This window comes from Ambystoma mexicanum, chromosome 10, assembly GCF_040938575.1.
Source record: "Ambystoma mexicanum isolate Mex_15411 chromosome 10, UKY_AmexF1_1, whole genome shotgun sequence".
NCBI lineage: Eukaryota > Metazoa > Chordata > Amphibia > Caudata > Ambystomatidae > Ambystoma > Ambystoma mexicanum.
Window position 1 is genome coordinate 1,548,625,908 of NC_090932.1, and position 22,598 is coordinate 1,548,648,505.

Sequence of the window (22,598 nt, forward strand, 5' to 3'; positions counted from 1 at the left end):
AAAGGTTGGAGCCCTGGGGGACGCCGCAGGTGGAGATGGAGATGGAGGTGGGGGAGGTGAAAGAGCCCAGAATAACCTGTGACGGAAGGTCATTGAGCAAGGAGGTCAGCCACTCCAGTGTCCGCTCCGAGATACGTAGGTTGTTGTGGAGCCGTTTTATGAGGATGGAATGGTTGACTGTATCAAATGCAGAGGAGACCATCCCAACAAAGCCGCGACCCTCACTTTCCCATATATACCAGCAGACCAGGAAGCTGTGGCACTGACCTGTGTAGTCTGCTTAATATGCACAAACCAGTCCACCAGAGCCAGGCTGGCGCGATCTCGTCGAGCATTCCATGGCTTGGATGCAAATAATAGGGGTTCACGTTTGCTTAATGCTGATTTCTGTATGTGCTTCCTAGGCTCTATCATTGTTCATCAGCTCCTAGTGTTCAAGCATCAGACATTTCATAAGCCCTAGTTTAAAGGTTTCACAAATAACTGCAAGGTAGTGTGAGCACACTAGTAATAGGCAGTAAAACAACTTCTGTACACCATGGTAAACTGAAGTCGTACTCCTGTTTTAGGTCGGCAAGGCCTAGCTTGCTGACATTTGAGGCCTTTGAAACGTAATTACTGGGTATATAGGGCTCAAGTATTTCTACTTCTAAATGTGCAGTTCATTAAACGATTGTAAACACTAAAACCGTTAGCTTTGCTAGTGTGTGTTTATTCAAGTTGCATTTCATTGATGACCTGAGAATGAAAATGATGTGCGTTCTGGAGAAATTGATCACATAGCTGAAACTTCAAATAGGTGAATTAATTGAGCCAAAAATAAACATCCATGACTGATCCTATGGCAGAAAAGTGTAAGCGCAAAGAATATGAAGAGAAAGCTAGATTGTTGGTATATGATGTATACTTATAATGGAGGGGGCAATGTATGAGGAAAAGCAACGATAAATACAAGCTGAAATCTAACCTTATTGCTTTTTCATGTACAGAGAGAAAACCCCTCCTCGACCACAAGGACAAAGGCCGGAGCCAGAGAACAGAGGGGTGAGTAAGGGTCCTAGTATCACATAATTGGCATGTATGTTTAAAATATGCTGGAACACGTAACTTTACTCGAGGAGAGCACTTTCGTACCCGGTAGTATGTACAACAGACTCAATTGTCAGAGTGCGAGTGAGAATCGGTCATCTGCAGAACCCTTTCTATGAGGTATAATCCTGAAATGGGGCAATAAAAGAAGGGTGTGTATAATGGAAGCGTAGTCCCCTGTTCCTGTAGGAATAATCTACGACTCTACTCCCTCCATTTATCTAGACTGTTCCATCCTTCACTCCTATCCGCTCTTCTACTTCGTTAGCACTTCAAGCAGCCTAAGGGGTTACACTGTATAGGCAATTGGCACATAGACCTGTTTTTACTTCCTTCTTTCCTGTTCCCTGCTCCTCTCATGTCCTCTCACCCTCTGATATACTAGCAACAAAACCGGACAAAACAATTGCTGGAGATATCACAAGGAATTTGGCAGGAGCAGAATGTCTGTACTGAAGACTTGTTTCTCTGTAGCAGTTTTATTGTAGTCTGCTGAAGGACTGTCTTTGATGCATATACTTTGGAGATGCTGAAGTGCTGCTGCAACGCATTGTATCTGCAGAATCCGTATCTGTACTAACGGGAGGCTGATTTTGCCACCTCAAAAATATCTGCAGCAGCTAGAACTTCTTTCAACAGACGTCTGTGCATTTACTTGACTGTTGCCACTGCAGTTCAATTTCAGAGTGATGCCGGATTGCTTGGTTGATCCAAGATATTGATTTCCCTGCGTCACCAATCTCTCTCTTCATTACACTTCCCACCAGATCACCTGGTGAGCCCTATCTAAAGCACGACTAGACGGAATTCTGCAACTTCAAGTCGAGGTTAGCATTAGCCATAACCCTGTATCACTGAACCAAGCTCTTTCTAGTATATACATATCCGGGGCATCTTCCTCGACTCCTATTAAGCCATATCTGATTACCCCAGCTTTCACCTAGACCAGCCACTTTATTCCTGCTCTGTCGGGCACATTTCGGGTCACTACACTCCCATGTTTTTATAATATCCAATTAACTGTCTCCAGCTCTACAAGATGGCCATAGACAAGCCAACTGTTTGCTTAAGTGCTCCTAGTGCGGAGTCACCTTACTCCTGCTGGGTCTAAGCATTCGTATTACATCTAACTATTGCACACCACGTTTCACTCACATGACTAAATCATTTAAGCTCTAATACACCTTCCCCATAACTCTAGCACAGAAGGACACACCTAATCCGCTCATTCTAGCTGTTTGTGACAAAGTGCCTGTAATATTGGTGAACATTACGCTGATCCTAGACTGTTGAATAGGTGATGTTTGTTACCTCTGTTGCTTATAGGCACCCAGCCTTTAGTATGAAGGCAAATCTAACAAAGGCTTTATTAAAAACAATCTAACGGGCAATTTACTCCTGAAAGTTCTGCCCCACAAAATATCGCTTGATGTTGCCAGAAAAGAATCCTTTTCATACTCTTTACCAACCAAAAAAAAACGGCCTATACGGAGGTGTTTATGTGCCGCATATGAATTATGCATGATTCCAGTGAAGGTAATGAATAGGTACAATCTGTTCTTTTTCTTATACAACTCAATCCAATGAAGAATATAAAACCTTATTTGTTTCCAATGTGGTTTATTTTGTGTTGCTAAATATATTTTACCATGGTTGGTGATGGGTAGAATTTCCATCTTGTGTGTAACTCTCTCTAATTAATGAGTCCCCCAGCACTTTTTGCTGGACGGTTGGGGGTTTTCCTGATTCTCCTGAGTGAGTGGAAACCTTTTTCCTCACTCACTGATTCTTTTGCTGTGATCCCGGGAACCCTTTTTGGTTAACTTTGATGGTGTCTGCGTTCCTCCATCTTTTTCAGTGGCATCTGTATTTTACTATTGCAGCAATCAGCATCTTCTGTGCAGTGTTGCTGGGAGCTCCATGAGCATTTTCCTGTGCTAACTTAATCCAGCAGAATTGTGAGATCAGCCCACCCCACCTTATGTGAAGGACTGAGGGGATATGTAATATTTATTTTCTCACTTACCCTGTAACTTTCTAGTTACAGTGGCAAGTCTATCTGAGTGGCTGGTAGCATGGGACATTTTCTTGTGATTTGTACACGCAGGCTGCTGTTGCAGCTTAGGTAAAGGACACAGGGGTCACCATTGACATAAAATGGTGCCTGTTGAGATTCCAAGATGGCAGCCCTGCTGTGAGGACTTGCTGCTCCGTGCTACTTCCGATAGGCCGACATAAGCAGGCCCTCAGGCCTTTTTGTATACAGATCAAGTGGTCATGACCAATGTGGGCCTTGAATTACGTGGTCGCCTGCAGGAGCAAGTGCATGACACTGGATTAGTAAGCGAGGGAAGCTCCAGAGTTAACGCAGACTAAGTTTGCTGGGTGTGGCTCCCCTTCTCGTGTGTGTAGAAACAGGCGCTGGAGGTCTTAAGCTATGTGTAGAAGGTGAAAGCAGTTCAAGCACTCGTCAGCTGAACGATGGAGGGAGCCTGGAAGGGTGTCGGAAGAGAAGTGAATTGAAACTGAGAGCGGGACGCATGAATTTTGGCATCGGCCCAGTGGAAGCTCAGCATTGGCCTGTGCCCGGAGGAAGCACCACCAGACTAGTGGCGGAGAGCGATGGTGATCAGAGAGGAGAGCCCTACTCTCCCCTCGCCCCCCCTCCCCGGTCTCTTTCATCTGTGCCTCAGTGCTTGCAGAGACAATTGGTGGCCCGGTGCGGCGGGGGGTTGTTATCTCGTGGCTTGAAATTTACTTTGACATGGGGCACATCCGCCCCCCTCGGGGAAGCAGGATTGGGAAGTGTGAAGAAGCTGGCAAAGCTGGTGTGTGGGGCTCGGCCCCCTTCCTCTCCCCTAAGCAGGTACTGGTGACCTGATGATCGATAGAAATAGCTTCCGGGGAAATGGGATAACGGCTCCATAGAAGGATACACAAGTAGCAAGGGGGGGTGGGCGCCGCCAAGGTGCAGGTCTAATAATTATAATTGGTTATTTATAACACGCTTACTACCCAGAGGTTTCTAAGCGCAAGCCCAGGGATCGAACCTGTTGCTCCGTGTTGTCTCGCTTCGAAGGCAAGTGCATTGCCACTGAGCTATCCTCCCAAGACCTGAATACTCAGTTTGGAGGGTTGCATATCTTGCTCACCTTAGAAACTTCAACTATATACAACGGCTCACCCGGGATCAGGATCAATTTAGTGGCAATACTATTTCACCGTTCTTGACGGAATGGTTCTAGGAACTTTAGGGGTGGTTGTCCCGCTTCTCTGCAGCAGGGCCAAAAGCAACAAACATTACCACGTTTGTTGTGCTGCTTCAGGGGGAGTGTGGCGAGCAGAGAGGAGAGAGTTCTTTGATGCCATGGGGCAGAAAACCCAAGCCAAGTCTAAGCCACCTGTAGAGCCGCAGGGAGGACAATTAGAATGATGTTGGCGTCGACAACAAGAAGAGAATTTACCTGTGGGTGAGGGGGGGGTTGTACTAGGAGTATTCACAGCGAGGCGGATCCCCATAGAATGGCTCTGAATAAAGATGAACTGCTGGAATCTCTTAAGGGATTAGAGGAACGGATGGTGACCTCTTTCCAGGACCAGATAGAGAAAATGAAAAATGACTTGCATGGCTTGCTTCAGGAAGTGCGTCAAGAAGTAACAGAATTGGGCGCCAGAGCTGATGTGACTGAGCGTGGCCTGATGGAGGTGTCAGAGGAAGTCAGGCAGAACAGTGAGCTGTTGGAACTGGTGGCTAAAGCCACTTGCAATCTTGAGCTACAAGCAGAGGACCTGGAAAATGGTTCACATAGGTCAAACATTAGGGTGAAAGGTCTTGATGAGACTATCTGGGATGAGTACCTGAAAAGTACCATCCTGCAATGCTTTAGCAGTCTTTTCACGGATACGCAACCAGAAGAGGTGCGGATAGATCGGGTCCACAAAGTAGGACCCGACATTGGGTCCCGGGCTAAGACCACGAGATGTCCTGGTGGCTCTCTTTTCTTACACTCTGAAGGAGGACATACTGCGAGCTGCCCGTACCCAATCAGACATAAAGGGGAACAGGATCCAAATTCAACTATTCCAAGACCTGGCACTATCTACGCTACAAAAACGGAGAAAAATGTATTGGGCCTCATTCCGAGGCTGGCGGTAAGGGTTAACGGTCACCGTTAATGGCAATGGTGACCGTTAACACTTACCACCATATTCCGAGTTCCCTGTTACGGGTTGGCATTTAACGCCTGCTTTTAGCAGGCGTTAAAAATCCAACCCGCAAAGGGACCTTGGAGTAAATTACGGCACCGTAATTTACCGTGCCGTAATTTACTCCTTCCCCATTCCCATTGAGCCCTATGGGGGCAGGAATGGGGATGGGGAACCGGTATGGTGAATGGGGAATTACCGGTCCCTCCAACCTTGGAATGGACTGGTAATTACTCCATTCACCATGCCGGATTTCCATGGAGTAAATAGCTCCATGGTTGCTTACCATGGTGCTCTTTACTCCATGGATAGCGCCAGCCTCGGAATGAGGCCCATTGAGTGAATAAAATTAACAAATCACATACATTTCCATTTGGGCTTGTTTTCTCACGGGAGGGCAGGCATCATTGTGCGACTAGGTGTGAAGAGGGTTTAGCTATCATGCACTTGGAAGAAGGTGAAGAAGTGGTAAAGCCCTCTAATAAAGCAACCACAAAAGGTTTCAGACCCTGGGAATGGTCAAACACTTGAGGTTGCAGTGGCAGCAGACATCTGAAGTTAAAAGGGCCACTGAGCAAAACTAGTGAATCAAGTTATCTGGGCAAGATCAATATTTAAAGATGGTTCTGGTGGTGCTTGATTAACGTTGGGGATAGTGTTACAGGCACACCCATGTCGACGTCACCTTTAGATCCTGGAAAGACAAGATGCAATACTTTACCACTGGATGTCGGACTACATGCACAGCATGCGAATCTAAGCAGATACCATCATCAGAAGTGCTATTACGGTAAGTAATGCATGTCTTACATTATACAACTTTATTTTGTAAGTGCCAACAAGGCCAGTGGGCTTCTGGACAGGCGAGTCCGGAAGGCCGAGGCTAAACACACTACAGCCGGTATAAAACAGCCGGATGGTTCTTTAGCTACGGAGTCAGGAAGAATAATTAATTTCATTCAGGAATTCTATACAATGTTCTATACATCGGATAACCTAGACCATGCAGCTGTGACAGAATTCTTTAGTCGTCTTGCGCTGAAAAAGATTGCACCATCTGATAGGGATCTCCTGGAAGAAGAGAGATTAAGAGGTGGAGGCAATAATAAAAAGTACCTGGGACCAGATGGGTTTCCAGCATCCTTCTACCAATTATTCTGTAGCAAATGGAGTGCTAGATTGGTGTGCCTCTTTAATACGTTTGGCCAAAAGGGGGTGGTGACCCAATCGATGACAAAGGCATGGGTTGTACTCTTTGGCAAGCCCAACAAGGATTTAACATTGTGCAGATCTTTTAGGCCTATAGCGCTCTTAAATCTGGACATGAAGATCTACACGGTGTACTGGTGGCCAGACTATCTGCCCTACTCCCCGCGTTAATTGGAACGGAGCAGTCAGGATTTAATAAGGCGAACCAACCAGGGCCAATACTAGGAAAGTGGCTCACTTGATAGAGAAGGTGGGTATCTGCTGGATCCCGGCGGTATTGATTGCTCTTGATGCTGAGAAGGCCTTCGACCGGGTCGAGTGACCTTTCCTCTTCGAGGCAATGGAAGGCATGGGGGTGGGCCAGAGGTTTCTGAACATGGTGAAAGCTAACCAAAAAGATCCTTCGATGCGACTTTCAATTAACTCTCAACTATCAAACAAGACAGGGGTTGCGGCTTTCGCTGATGATATAGTGATGATCTTGACAAAGCCGGGTGCCTCACTTCCTGCATTGGTAAGTGAGATCTCCACTATGTAGAAGGTTTCCGGGTTGAAAGTAAACCTGAACTATTAAGATTGAGGACTCCAGAGTTTCAGACTGAGGATCTCTCTCTATCACCTTGTAGAACCGGCCAGAAAATTGTAACTTATATGGGGATACATTTGGTGCAACTATCTCAGACCTTTTTGGTGCAAATTACCCGGCACTGCTTGCTAAAATAAAAATAGACCTGCAAAAATCGACGCCATGCGAATATCGTGGATAGGGAGGATAGCTACAATTAAAATTATTACGCTCACTCGAGTATTATATCATTTTCAAAAACTTCGTTTAGAAGTCCCGTGTGCATTATTTACAGCACTTATAAAGTAGTTTTGCTATATGTTTGCCAGAATAAGCGACTGAGGCTGGCGTTAACATTGTTGATGGCCTCAAGACAGAAAGGGAGCTTGGGCCTTCCAAATTTCTTAAAATATTATGAAGCAGCCCAATTGTGGGTGGTGTGGGAATGGCTCACAGACAAGGTGACGAAACCATGGGTGAGGATGGACCAGGCAGTCGCCACCACTTCACTGGAGGGACTCTTATGGTTCGAAAAGCAGGATAGGACCCGGAATGTGGGGCTTAGTCAGGTCTTGTCGGTGACATGTTATCTATGGGATATCCTCCTTAGGCAAGGGTACTTGACCACTCGTCCCTCCCCATTCACCCTTTTGTTTGGGAACCATCAATTTTCCCCAGGGGTGGTTCGGGGATCCTTTAAGAATTGGCGGTTGGCAGGTTGAAAGAAAGTGGGTGATATGATTTTAGAAGGGGGAAGTCCTGGTTTTTGAAGAATGCAAAAATCAACTTGACCTGACGGAACGAGACAGAATGGAATATAATAAACTGAGGCACTGAAACAACCAGAAGTTAAAGGAGAAGCACTTGGGTATCTCACACGGTTTGAGAAATGTATCATAACACATGCACGCGAGAGGCGATTAGTATCTCATTTCTATTTTATCCTACAAAGGCAGGGGTCAAACCATACTTGGCCTTAAATGCAACGATGGGATAAAGTCTCTGGGAGAAGAGATTCCAAGAGCTTTTTGGTAAAATCTATGTGATGATGTACCTAAGCTCACTAGATCCATTCAACTTAGAGAGGCTTGGTATAAGATCATGGTGCAGTGGCAATACACACACAAAAGAATGCATGCAAAGTTTCCGGCAATAACACAGGAATGCGAGGGGCTGCTCTGGGAAAGGCAATTGGCTACCTGTATGGTGGAATTGTCATGTGCTGAAATTGTTCTGGGTGGAGGTGTGTGGTCAGGTGCAACAAATGATTAGTTGACCCCCATCATAAGCTTGGAGGGAATGGTTATGTGGCCTATCGGATCTGGAATCGCAACTCCCAATGAAAGCACAGCGTAAAGCTTTCGTGGTCCTGTTGATAGCGGCCCGGTTGGTACTTGGATGGAAATGGAAGCAGAAGGCACTCCCAACGAATATTGAATGGTTACATACATTATGGAGGATCATTGCAATGGAATGGGTGACCTGTGGGCTACGATTGTTGCTTACCTTTAAAGTGGTTACCTTCAACAATGGTGCCCTCAAAGTCTGAAGCTGTTGGACATAATGTAGAGGTTTGGACATTCCTCATGGGGCTAATACCCATGCAGACATTTGTTGAGCCAGACCATGCATGGCAATCTGGGTAGACGGGCTAGGGAGGCAGGGGGTGAATTGATTTAAAAGTGCCCTATTTTTCTTTTTCCTTATGTACATTTTGAAAACTCAATAAAAACCACTGTAAAAAAAAGATTGTGCCAGTCTTCCTTTTTCGCCAACTCACGTAGCTTGTCCTTTCTTGAGCCTTCTCTGCTAACCTGGGTGTGGCAAGTCCTGCTCATTCCCTTGTCTTCAACAGGCTCTCATTGGGAAGCCCGCTGGGAGGCCACAGAAACTCCTCAGGTCTTTATCCTCCAGTGTGTCTGCCTTGATCCAGTTCTGAGTGCCTGGCTGTCCCAGTAAGACAGCCTGGTGGTTGCCCCACTGGCACACCCAAGGTTTGAATGTTGCATACGTGCTGATTGTCTGGTTTCCCGCATTAAACGCAAAGATCTTGATGCTGAAGCCAGAGTCGACAACTGGAAGAAACATTCCAAAGAATTACATCTGGAGCCACCTCCAGCGACCGCCATGCCAACTGAGTGACCTCTTTAGTTCGAGCACTTTCTTCTAAGCAACAAGGGACAATCCAGACCGGATGACTACCCCCCTTTGTCTGGTGGGCCTAACCAGTCTCGAGACAATCTGCAATTTGAGCCATCCCACAAAGTGCTGCGACCTTGCAGGCCTGCAAAACCCGAATAGCGTGGGACCTCTAGCACTGCTGCTGTGCATAGTCTCGTCAAACGTGGTTTCAGCTGCAAACTTGTGGCATCTGCCTGAGCCTACAGAGACTCCATCCTGATCGTAGAAATCCCCCAGAAGAGTTGAGGTCCGAGAGAAGGAAGAAAGTTTGCCGAGCGACAACTGTCGAGCCTCCACATCCAAGTGCTGCCAAGATTGTCTGCTGGGAATCCCTGTGACCGAGTCTGACCGTCTGCTCCCACCAAAAGTTCTTCATCCAGCCACCAAGGCAAGATATTCAAACTGGAGCTGCTTTTGTCTTACCTTGGGGACCCGACGGTGACATCGCTCTTCATCCTAGAAGGTGATGTCTAACTCCTGGGTACTTATCTGGACAGTTTTTGTGTTGCTGTTCGCTCCTCCTGAGCTTCGGGAGTCACGTTGGGGGGGGCCCGACCATGTTCTGTAGGCCCAAGGATCCCCGTCCTAGAGCCTGGAATCCTTCAGGTGGCATACTTATTCCCCCAGAACCCTTTGAATGAAAATGTGTGTTGCTACGAAAAGCTGCATCTGTGCATTTGACAACATTGACAGTGTCTGCCTTCCTTTGTTCTGCTGCCCACAGGTTACTGGTCCCCCAGTGCCCCATCTCACTTTTTGAGACACTCCTTCCCCATATATAGTTTGACTTCTAAAGATGATGAGGCTTTCATTGAGTTGTTAACTTTTACAGCCCTTCTCCCTCCAAGACTAAGCCTGGCTGCTCAGCCATTGCTACCAACATGCTTGTGTAGTTCAAGCCTTTACGAAGAGTTGGATCGCTGTGCCCAAGTGTGAGTCTTCTACAGTCCTACCACTGGTGGACTTCAGTAAAACTCCCTAACAGTTGGGAATTATATTGGCAAATGCCCACACAATTTTTATACAGGCAGAGTATTCTAATCCTACCTCAATCATGTCCTGGGCATAAGGTGTCAGCTTAACATTTCATGTAAGACAGCAAGGGCTTGCGGCCTGCTAATATCAGTTTTCACACTGATGTCCCCATAGCACTATTATGTGCATTCATTTTTCAACAATAGAGAAAGGACCAAAACGTTGCTTCATTTTACCCCATAGAGTCCTAGTCCCACTGGTCTTCTGTATTTATTGATTGACGCACACTTTTTCAAAAGATTTAGTAATTTTGACTTTTAGTCCTTCACTTCTCTATACATCTTCAACACAATGGTTTCTAAGCTTTCGTCGTTGCACAGATAACCATCATGAAATGTGCCTGATTCACTCAACATGCTTTAAAACCAAGCTCGTATATAATCAAAACATCAGTGTTTTAAAAGAAATCTGTCCAGCCCCATGATAGTATTTAGGTTCAGAGTGATTTGGAACCACTGACAACCGGTTTCATGTGGTGGACTGTAAGGTAAGCAAGATCATTCCCTCCATCGCCTGCATACTGATATTTGTAGCCAGGTTTGAACCTTTGATACAGAGCACAGATCATTTTTGCAAAGCATAGAAGGAGCAATGGAAGCCTGGACTAAGACACTGGTCCATAGTGATGTTCGCAACACCCTTACGCACACAATTGCTTCCATACTTCAGTTCCTTCTCTCGGCTCAACCACTTTAGAACACTTCATCTTCTCTGTCTTTTTTTATTACATGAGCATCTGACCTGTAAGACATTTGCAGTTCTTTCTACTGGCACCAGTGTTATACGATGCCTGGTACGCTCTGCACATTTCTCGGATGATCATCACAATCTTTCTCTAGTGCTTTTTTCCATTTGCCTAATTGGCCTGGCTTGGCCCGTCATGAATCCCTTTTGTTTCAAGCCCTCAAGAACACACTTTACCCTATGTAAGGGTGCAGAAGTAAGAGTCTGCCACAGAGGTGGCATATTGGTTGGTATAAACTTTTATTTGCAAACAAAAAGGAAAAGAAAATCCTATTGTGCCCTATTTACTATGACGGATTGCCCTACCTCAACAATTACACTAAGGACCAGGTCTGCATGTCCATAAAGTAAAATGTCCACCGTCTGTCTGTCCCTTACACTTTCAACTAACTAACTGAAACTGGATGGCTTATTCACCCAGAAGGAGGCCCTTCTCACTCTGGATGTAGACTCCAAGGCACAGTTCTTATGCAAATAATATATGGTTAAATGTGTATTGCTTGCAAGTTCAAACTAACAAAAAAAAACACTTCTACAAACTCCTGGGAGGAAACGCTTCCTTGAATCTTGCTAATGTTATATAATTCCTCAAATCTTCTGGAGGAATCCTTTTCCGCAGTTCTTTAAGCGGAATGCACCTTTCCAGTCTTGCATCACCTCTGGTTCACTAACCTGCCAGACTTGACTTCACAGCTTTTAGACCCAAAAAGATGTTTGCATTGTCGCTTGTTTCATGTTTTATTTTTCCTTTTCTAGTCAGGGTCTCCCTGACAGATTCTGTGCTCCAGCCTACTGGCTGTAGTTATTTCTGCACTATTGAGGGCCTTCGGCCCTTGGAAAAGTCACTGATGATCGCAGACCCTGCTGCACACTGGCGGGGCTTCCTCACTCCAATATGGGTCCCATACCCTGTTGCTCTGCTTCTGTGGGATTTCCTTCCCTCCTTTACATGGTATCCACTTGGACAGACGTGGTATATTCTACTACCAGGTCTTATCGCAAATAGGTATCTTCCTATTGTTGGTATCAGCTTGAGTACTCTCTCTGTTATCCCCATGTAACCTTTGGAATGGGTTTATCTGCTTTACAAGGTTCTTGTCAAATATAATGCTTCTTGTATCACTCTGTGCTCTTTGGGATGTGTTGGCATGGTTCACAAAGTTTGTATCAAATATAATGGCAATCGTGTCCCCTTGTGCTCTTCTGGATATGTTTGTGTGGGTTTTCAGCTTCTCCAACTTCCTCAATGCACTTGCCACCGGTATGACCCTTTTCCCTACCTTTGGGAATCACTGGGTGGTCTAGGGTCTCTTCGGGTGGTGGAGCAAAGCTTTGCTGCTGCCACCCTACTGGCGTTCTCATTCTCGTATTTCCGCAGCTCCAGATTCTCCCTCACATCTTCGGCTGCCCACACCTTCTTTCTTGCTCTGCTTCTGCTGGTCTGGCTGTTTTCCTTCGAGTTGCCAGCCAGGCCCACCTTGCCTGGACCTCTATGATCGCCACAACTCTCCAGGTCTCGGCTCTCAGCATTGGGGGCCCCTGCCACGGTACAAGCGTCTCACTTGGTGTTCCTCCAGTGCCAGTCCGACAGACCATGGAGTCCAACCTTCCCTTTTGACCATTTGCGCTGCCTCTTGCCAGCTGTACCGCGTGGGTTGGTTCCACGGTGGGCCTGTGCCTACTTGTTCAATCCTCTTTGTTGCAGTATTCTTTTTGCATCAAGTTTGGGTACGTTTCCCACTTCCTCATCCAGAGGGACCTGAATGGGGGATGAGGTGAGTGGGGACGCCAAAGGAGTAAATAGATACCACGTTCTCCCAGGACCATCGCCACCGGTCCCATGCACGATTTCTCTCCCCATGAGATCCACCCGCTGAGTACCACCGCTAGGGGGAATATCTGGTAGCAGCCTCGCCTCCCTGGGCCCATGAGCAGGTGCTTCCCCCATGGAAGCAGTGACAATAGCCTGGGATTCGTCACACCATATATGAAGCTGCTCAATACTGCAGCTCTTCCAGCCTTGGAAGACTTACTTGTGAGGAAGAAGGTGGTGAATAAACTTAATTTTCCACACCATTGATTGTATTTTTTCCAGACAAGCAGCAGCTAACTGTTCTTTGCAATGTTTGATCCAAAATACCAAGCAGACCTTATTACTAACTCCAGAGCAAGCTAGCTCCTGGGTCCCATTGTGGCTTTCTTCCAGGGAAGGCAGGAAGGGGTGGTGCGCGAGCCAAGGTGGATGTTTGCAGATATTCTGAAGACTAGAATGGTTCTTTCCGCAGACCTCATCTAATGAGGAGGCTGCACTTGCGGCACATTCACTCCCAGGAAACGTACTAAGGTCACACGCTCATGGTCCATGGTTGCATCCGAGACCCTTTTAGGATCTTCCTTCCCTCTCACACCCACCTACAATCTATAATCTCATAGCCCAAAGCTGGGTTCTGTAGAACCTTGGTACTGACCGTGCAGAGTGGATTGCCCTTTGGCAGCTGGCTTTCAGGGTGCTGGAAGCCCTGTTCCATGAAAGCGGTGTCTCACCTTCAGTTCGTATTACTCCTAACCTAGTCTCTGCCACACTGATATTAAGGCTAGGTCCAGCAATACAGCAGGAAGTGCAAAAACAAGCAAACCATCACCAAACCCAGAGGAGCACTCTTTTGCAGCCCCCATCTAGGATGGATCTGTTCTCTCCATTGGGGGCTCATTTGAGGGAGCAGGTAGACGGCTCCTAATTTATTGAATTTTTGTTCTTTCTTCAGAGGAGAGCCCCTTGTCCTATGGGACCAGGTTTGAGACACCCACCCAATACCAGAACAATGCAATCCAATGCCAAGTAATGTATTCATTGCATGGTATACTCAACAAATGTTCAGCTTTACATATCCAGTTGCTGCCATCATATTCTAAGTGCATGTCAGGAGGCAGGTTTGTGTCTTGGTGCCTGTCCTCACAGACCACAAACTGCCATCATATGCTAAGTGCGTGTCAGGAGGCAGGTTTATGTCTTGGTGCCAGTCCTCCCAGACCACAAACTAAACCTCTTTGGGTGGAAATGATTTACTTTCATCCCCAAAGAAACAAAAAGGTGGGAAGATAATTGAGCCAAAACCTAACCCTGGCTGCTAAAAAGCAAAGAATTACTCCATGTCAGCAAATTATAATGTTGTACAGTATACAGTGTTCTTGTGTTACGGTGAATCCAGGGAATGTGTCCCTTTCCCCCAGGGGGGAGCCACCCTCTGTGAAACTGGGGTGGGCCCGCTATGTAAATGCCAACTTAGGGGTTTGGGCATGCAGATCACACTGGGAGGGACCTTTAGGGGAAAAGGTTTCCAATCTCTTAAGATTCTAAGATCTCCTTTAAACCGATTACCCCAGTGTTCTGGGCATATATGAGAATAGAGGGAAATGTTGACTTAATAGGTTCTTTGCCCATGGTTGGTGTGAATGCTGACCCCTCCTGGAAGCTGAAATGCTAGGGCCAATCGGATATAAGGAATCCTACACTTACCTGGAGTGAGGAAAGAGCTGACGTGATTCAACTAGCTGGAGGAAGGACGCGCCAAGTGGAGGTCTCTGCTGCCTGAACGTGCAACCACAGCCTGTACGTGGTGGGCAGAGAGCCCGTGCAACACTGTAACACTGCCGAGCCCAGGAACAGCAGAGGAGCAAGGCTCCTGGCTCTCAATCAGAGAGCCACCCCTACACCGACAAGGTGTAAGACCGGCGTGCCTGGGAACAGGCACCTACTAGCGGCAGAACCGAACCAGCATCCCGAGAAGGTGGAGACCGCCGCTGACTGAAGGACTATCCCTCCCAGGAGAGAAGACCGCAGAACAGCAGGTATGCAGTGTGCAAGCCAAAGGGGGAGGGGGCGGTTGAAGTTCAGAATCTCATAACGCGGAGGCCTGACTGGTCCAGTGAAGACACCCGCTTCAGACCTAAAAAGGGGGAGTAATATCCCTCATGACTAAAGGGTCCCCTAGAAAACTGAGCACAAGAGAAATACCGCCAGGGGAGAGCCAGAAGAGTATTCACCAGAAGTGCGTGTGAGTCAGACCGAGCCGAGAAAATGACCCCAGAGAAGCCAGTTTGCCCTCAAGAAATAGTTGAAATAGAAAGGCCCAAATCGACCAAATAATCAAAGCCATTAAAAAAAGCCAAAGACCTTTAATCGGCGCTGGGGAACATAATCTAAAGGTCCAGAGAAGACAACGAGAAATTCCCCCAAAGGTGGTGAACTATGAGGGAAGATCTAAAGGGGCTACCAAAATGACCCTCAATGTTACAAAACCTACTAAAACAAGGGGGAAGTACACTTGTAAAAGTTGTCAGGAGTGCATGGAAGGGCCCAGCAATCCAACCTGTTCGTTTGAAGCAAACAACATTTGAGAATGTCATGATTATGGTCTACAAGATTCTGAAAGGAAGATCTCGGTTGTTTTATTGTGGATTATAAAGACACTGAAGGGAAACCAGACAAGAGGAGTCATTTCAGCTTTGTACAGGACTTTTTAGATTTGTGTTGGAACTGAGACGAGAGGTTTGAGAAAGCAAAGGGTATCTCACGTACTAGTCCCTGGGGATCTCTCTCTCAGGAGGCCAGGGCACAGCCATCGCCTTTGGACCCAGACCCTGGAAGACCAGTGCAGGAGGATCACTTGGGTGAGGGGTCTTCGGAGAATGGGGGTGGAGGGGGAGGCGACCAATGGTGAGATGCAGTATTCCCCCCCTTTCCATTACCAATGACCGCTCCTATTTCATAGGATTCTCCGATGTCTCAACTCCCCCCTCTGCCCCTTCTCTACACAAACACTGGGCCGAGAGAGAGGGCGACAGAGTAACAAGGATAAGCCTTAAATATCTCATTGGACATGTCCCGCTAATTGGGTCAGGCACTTTACTTTAATCACATACATCTGATACCCATCAGCTCTCCCTATACGCATAAAATGTGGAACATAGAAACACACTCTGAGCAAGGTCGAACATGAGAAGCAGCAGAACATCTGGGGTGAAGGTGAACCTACTGGAGCAGAGCGACGGATAGAGGGACGAGAACCCAAGGGTAAAGGAACCCAGGAGTTCCCTGCAGGAGGTCATTGCCTCCAAAGAACCATAAGCGTTACATGGAGATGGCCAAATCCCAGACAAGAACGCATTGTGTTTCAAAGACTCCTGCGAAAGGAAGTAGCCCACTCGAAAGTCTCTGCGAAAGGTGAAATGCTTTTGTTATAAAGCAATGAAGTGAGTGAACTTTTAAAAGTGTGATGATCAAGATTGACCCCGGCAAAAGAGGAACTGAAAAGTGAATATTGACCTCTTCTGCTTAAGATATTGAACTACCAAGAAACACTGGGTCAAATAACACGAGTGCAAGCTGAAGGGAAAGTCGAAGTGGTCCTGCGTAGGTTTATAGTAAAAGCCTTGCACGTTCGAAAGTCTTAGACATCAAGAAAAGATCAGAGCCTGACTGAGGGAGACCGGAAGTTTGACAAGTTAGGGGAAGGGAACCCCTAAAGAATGTGAATTAAGCTTGAGGAAGGGAACTCCTACAAGTGTTGTGATTGAGGGATCTGAGCCCGACAGAGGGAGACCTGCATGAACTTTTGGTTGAACTCTGAACCCTTTTGTTGAACTGTGAAATAACTTTTGAAACGCAGGAAAAGTTACTTTAATGTGGAAGGCCAGTCAGGCACGATCCACGTTTTGAACTGCTTTGTTTTCAGAACCTGAGCCAGAGTGTGTCATCCTGTCTACGGGGACCGCCTTACACCGTGCTGTCCAACGTGTGGATGAGAGCTCACTCAGCTCTTTTGATTCTTTAATTCTAACACTGATTTTTCTTTGCATACGCATTCCCCTTTACACACCTTTTGTATAAGAGATGGGGCAGGCATTAGGTTGTATTAGTATAGGCCATTTTGATTTGACAGAAACTGACTTGGGCTGTGTTTTCATTATTATTTGATTGTAGAGACTACTACTACCATTTTAGCTACAGGGCAAAGTAGGAGTTTTTCCAAACCCCGTGAATTGAATAAAGGTTTTACAAATTGTACCTTTTTGTATCATTGTCATTCATACTTGTGACCCCCATGCCACATGTAAATGATTCTGTACTAAGGGATATCAAAGGCAAATACGTGAACTGCAGCCATGAGTACAAATAAAAACACAAAGAGTGTAAAAGAATTTAAGGAAGACATGCCAATTCAGTCAATGATTGTCCCCTAAAATAATCGATTTTAGGACCTATAAAACCGTTGTAAGGAATCAGGAGCAAGACTCTGACACATGGGGCATCGCAATGGCTGCTATAGACTTTTAATAAAGAAAACAGAGGGTGGGAGAAAGACCTATCTATCTCTATAGCCACGAGGGATTTCACTGCCCCAACGAAACGAACATATGTCAATGTCCGTATGTCCAAAAGTAACTAGATCTCTGTTCTGTGTCCAAAGTCTTAACCAGACCTTTACATGCTAAACTCAGAAAGTGTAAAGGGACAGTCTTTCAACTGGCCATATACAGTGTTTTCCAAAGTTCTAAGGTGAAAAAGTAAACAGAGTTCCACAATCCTCAAGGGGGTATGGGGTCCCCATCTCAAGAGTTTCTCAGGCTCTTTAAAGTTCACAATCACAGATCTCCTTAAGATGTGCAGTTTTCCAATGCAGGGCGTATGGCTCCCTTCCCCTGGATTCCACATAGTCAAGGGGTTCTCTTCCTCTCCTTAGCTTCCATAAATTATTCAACTTTCCAGTTCAGGGCATGTGGTTCCCTTACCCTGGATTTCACACACCTAAAGAGGTTCTTTTCCTCTTCTTTACTTTCACAGTTTATTCACAATTGGGTACAACCTCTGAGAGTCTCGTGGCGGTGCCAGTTGGAGCTCTTCTGCTCCCCGCTACAGCTGGCTTCTTCATCGCTTTGCGACCCGCGTCGAGTATAGTGGTTCTCCATCTTCCTTGGTGTGTTGTGGTTTTAAATGTCCCGGTACTTATCGGATCCATCCAGCCACTAGAGTGCATCTCTATTTCTGCAACTTCAGCATTCTGTTTTGCTCTTGTGCTGTTCCACATCCCAATCCTTTTGCAAAAAGTATAGGAAAGAGCCCTACTGTCAGTGTAAAGAAACTAAACAAGCTACAAATAATTCAAAACAATGCTATCAGAACCACCCATCCCTAAAAATGACCACATCTCCTCCGCCAGACGCAACCTCCATTTGTTGCCGGTCAGAGATCGTATCAAATTCAAAACCCTCTTACTAACACACAAATGCCTATCCAACAAGGCTCCAATTTACCTAGCAAGACAAATATCAAAAACCCTGTCTAACAGACCTACCCGTTCAACTTACGCATGCCATATTGCCATCCCCAGGTTTAGACGTCAAAAAGAGGATGGTTCCAGCTTCCTGGTGCTTGCGGCCAAACACTGGAACTCTGTCTTTAGCCTTGAGACCAGACCATCCTTCACCAAAGAGCATAACCAACCTAAGGTCTGATACAATACAAGCAACTAGGAGCTGAAACTTTTTGTTTGATTTACATTTTCTCCCAGCATGTGACTTTGCATCAAATTCCCTTTAAGAATATGGCTTTTATGACCCCGGAGTGAGGCAGAAACGGGCGGTAATGGGCCACCAGCCCGAGCAAATGTAGGCCTATTCTAATGCTGTGGGCCATTACTGACCATGTCCAATACCTCCCTCCCCCCACCAGCCAGGATTGTGAAAATTATTTGCATCGCAGGGTTTATTCAGGGTTCAAATGTTTTGTTTTCATGCCTCAGGAGATTGGCTGCCTGTCTCCCGAGGAAAGGGGAAAGAAAAAGAAAAAGATGGACCGCGGCCATATGGAAAAGGGACTATACCCCTTTTCCATGTCTGTGGCAGCGGTCGGGAGACGGAAAGAGCACCGGGAACGGAGCACAAAGCTCTGCTCCAGCAGGTAAGTATGGGAGGTGGGGCAAGGGTAATTGGAGGATTTTAGGGATGGGGAGGCAATAGGGAGAGGTTTCCTGTTGCCTCTCCACATTAAATTAAATCAACAGCGCCATCTGGGAAAGGACATCGGGTGGGTGGAAGCAGAGGGCTGAGAATTTCTATTCGTGCCTGCTGTTCCAGCCTCCTGATTGGCTGATGGCTCTTCCCCGGATACAAATATAGTTTGTTTGATCTGGTTTGGGGAAGTTCTATTCATTTTTTTTAAACACTACCTTTTCACTGATAATGCAAACATCACACTTCATCAAATCACATCTTTAAGGTATAATTCTCACCAGCATACTCTGCGATAGTGAGGATCTACAGTTGAATCTTTAAATGTCATCTTTGAGAGTTGTTTGCGCTGTTTGTGACATTGTGTTGGGGTTTATTGGACATTTAACAGTTTCTAAGTCATTATCCTGACTGTTGATGGCAGCACCAGAAAGAGGCTGTTTTTGAAATGTAGGCCACTGCCATACCACCCTTCCCGCCCGCCTCACCCCTCCTGCCCCCCCGACACACACACACATGCAAACGCACTTACCTGCTGGTCCCAACACCTGCAACTTCCCTTTTCTGACCCGACTTTGTGGCCAAATGTTGGGCAAGATTGTGTGCAATATCCTATGGAAGACTACAACAACCTTGGGCTCCTGGCAGTAGGAACCCAAACTTTGGTATAAATCTGTACTACACAGGTTGGTAGTGTGGCTGAGGGTCCAGGCTTATCTCAAGAGGGGTCTATGTGAGCAGTAGGGTTGTAACACAGAGTTTCACAGTGACGGGTATTCAAATAAACACTTGCACTCAAGGTTTCTTGATTAAACAATTATTAATTTAACAGTCGGTTATACAAGCCTTCTTCAGAAGGGAGCAACACATGTGACAATTATAATATACTTCAAAAACACACTCTGTTACTCTAAATAAGATGATACCCATTGAGGATGGCACACAGATACTTCCTACACCGAAGGTGACTTAAATAGCTAGGACACTGTGGACATTGATTTCTCACTGTTATATTTAGAGCAATACTGAGTTTGGTGCAAAGGTTAGATTGGGGAATAAAAACAAAGGTTAACAAATAATTAATGAACAGTAAGTACTTTTAAAACCTTCCAATGTCAAGTAATTGTAACCCTTTCCCGGGGGAAAGGTGAAGGCACAGAGTCAGAGGTAAGAAGAGTCTCTCCGGGAGCCAGGACAGCCAATGTTAGTTGAGCAAAGTCTAGGGGAGCTGAAGATCTTCTTTGTAGGTAAGTAAACTTCTTGCACAATGTTTTTAGAGAAGCTTGTAGAAATAAGATTCACTTGAAGGGCCGCAAGCTGGGAGTCTTGAGGGGCAAAGCTTCAAGCAATGCTACAATGGCAACCAAGACACGTCTGAACTGAGAGCAAATAAGGCTACACAACAAGAGGTAAGTCCTCTTAGGTTTACACTACCTTTGGTTAGAAGAAATGGGTCCAGCTGGCTTCTGTTCCTGTACAGCTCTGCAGGTCCTGGTGTTCCTGGGCCTCAGACATGGGGACAAGAGGGACGACGTCTGTTGACTCCTGCACTGCAATGGGAAGGTCAGTGGCAGCAATGGGCAAACTTCAATTCAGTGGCACTTCGCGGTTTCAGCTCCTCACGCCTACAGCAAATGGCAACACTGCGGTTCTCGGATACCACTTCAGACTTTCCTCGCATCTGGGTTCCAGCACTCTTTTGAGATGGCTCAGTCTTGGTCAGTCCTGCCTCAGGGAAGTCCGGAGGATCTTCCTGGCGCTCGGGTCTGACTTAACAGCGATCCACTCGGTTTGGTGTTCCTCTCCCTGGCACTTCGGTTCCAGCAACAGTGGAAGTACTACCAGCTCTGAGAGGATGTCTAAACGAGTTCACTTTGGGGTTTATTGGTCCCACCAACCCAAGGAGAGAAGTCCTTGCAGGGCTTCTCTAGTCGAAACGAATTTGAAGCTTCAGCACAGCAGCAGGGCTTCACCGGACAAACCAACGGTCCAGGAGTTGCAGCAGGCGTCTCTTCCAAGTTCTTCTTCGGATTCCTTCGTCCAGTGGTCGACTCTAAAGCCTCGCCTTTTATGCAGGTTTCTTCCATTCGTTCCAGCCTAGTCGTCAATCACACAGCAGGGTAGCTGCCTCCAAGGAAAGCCAGCTGGCCAATCACCTGTTGGGTGCATTCCTGTAACCAAGGGGATTAAGCACATGGAGTTTCGGGCACCTCCCTCACTTCCTGCCCCTGCCAGAGATACTGGTGCCAGAGGCGGGCTTCACTCGTGAATCCCGCCAAAGACAAAATGAACAAAGGCACCAAAACTGGTTAGGCGCGCAGAGTCATTCTCAAGAAGGACCTTTCCAACAAGAAATGGCGGAAAAAGAAGACGAGGGCCATTTTGACATAATGTGCACCCATGGCTGCCTTACTGCAGCTGCGAACGCAGCCCGCGGTAAAAACACAAAATGGTAGTAAAAAGTAAACCACTGCCACCAGCCATTCATTGTAGAAAGGATAACATAAAACATTTTTTACATGAGAATCTAGACAAAGGGGATACTACGTAACCCCTCCAGCATCCTATGGTAAGATAGTGTGTGCTGGGTCTAGAAAGTTACAAAATGGAAGCAAAGTCAATTTCACTTCACTGCTCTTGTAAACAGTAGTTTCACCAAGAGAAGGTATTTAAACCTTTGGGAAATCTAAGAGACTTCCCTGTGCCACTGCACTGAAGGTGCAGTGTGTCACAATGTAAAGATGATGCCTATGGAGTTTGTCAGACTCCAAAGTCAAAAGAAACACATAGTTCAAATCTCAGAAAAATACATGAGAGAGTGGGGAAAAAGGTGTCGATCTCTCCGGGTTAGAAATTAAAAGTCCTAAAGTCCAACACAAGAACTGGGGTAGAAGGGAATGAGCACATTTCTGATAATTCTTCATAACACCGACTTTGTTCGGCCTCCAACAGCCAGAATTATGGCAATATAGGGAGGATTGAACCCCCCAAATCTCCCTAGGCGCTGCTCCCCATCAGCCCCCGCCTTTTTCAATTGTTGGGGGAGGGGGGTAAAATGCCCCCCTGAACCTCACTTTGCTTCCCTGCATCATCCCTTTGCTGCTACTATGCTAGAAACATAGACCACCACCCAACCACCCCTCCCCGACACACAGCCATGCAAACACACTTACTGGTCCCAGTGCCCGCAACTTCCCTCTTCTGGTCTGGCCGTGCCTGTCGGGCCCCCGCATGCCCTCACATGTGCGGCGTGGCTTGATGGGCAGGCACGCTGTCTTTTTTACCCCCTATCAATAGATGGCAGGCAAAAGGCTGGATACCTTTTTAACTTTACGAAATCCCACGTTTAAGCTGTCCTTCCTCATTGTCCTACTCCGCTTATAGCGTAGTAAACAAAACTAAAGAAAAATGCAAATTAAGCTAGGTTGACCACCATTAGTTGGATCAAGGGAATAAGGGTAATAGCGGTGCAAAAGTACAACATCCTTGTGTACCTCCATAGTGTTTCGGGGCATTACAGGGATTCTTTTATAATACAGCTGAGTATGAAACTGGGATT

The 22,598-nt window shown here is 46.4% G+C and overlaps 1 protein-coding gene across 10 annotated transcripts in view; it reads left to right on the top strand.

Annotated features, from left to right (window-relative positions):
* Nucleotides 1-22,598, top strand: part of RNF185 (ring finger protein 185) — a 230,799-nt gene that overhangs the window by 198,935 nt on the left and 9,266 nt on the right. For all 10 annotated transcript variants that reach the window (XM_069619787.1, XM_069619796.1, XM_069619792.1 and 7 more), the window contains exon 5: nt 990-1,044. In XM_069619787.1, coding sequence (XP_069475888.1) covers nt 990-1,044 — 55 coding nt within the window. The remainder of the gene's footprint in view (nt 1-989; nt 1,045-22,598) is intronic.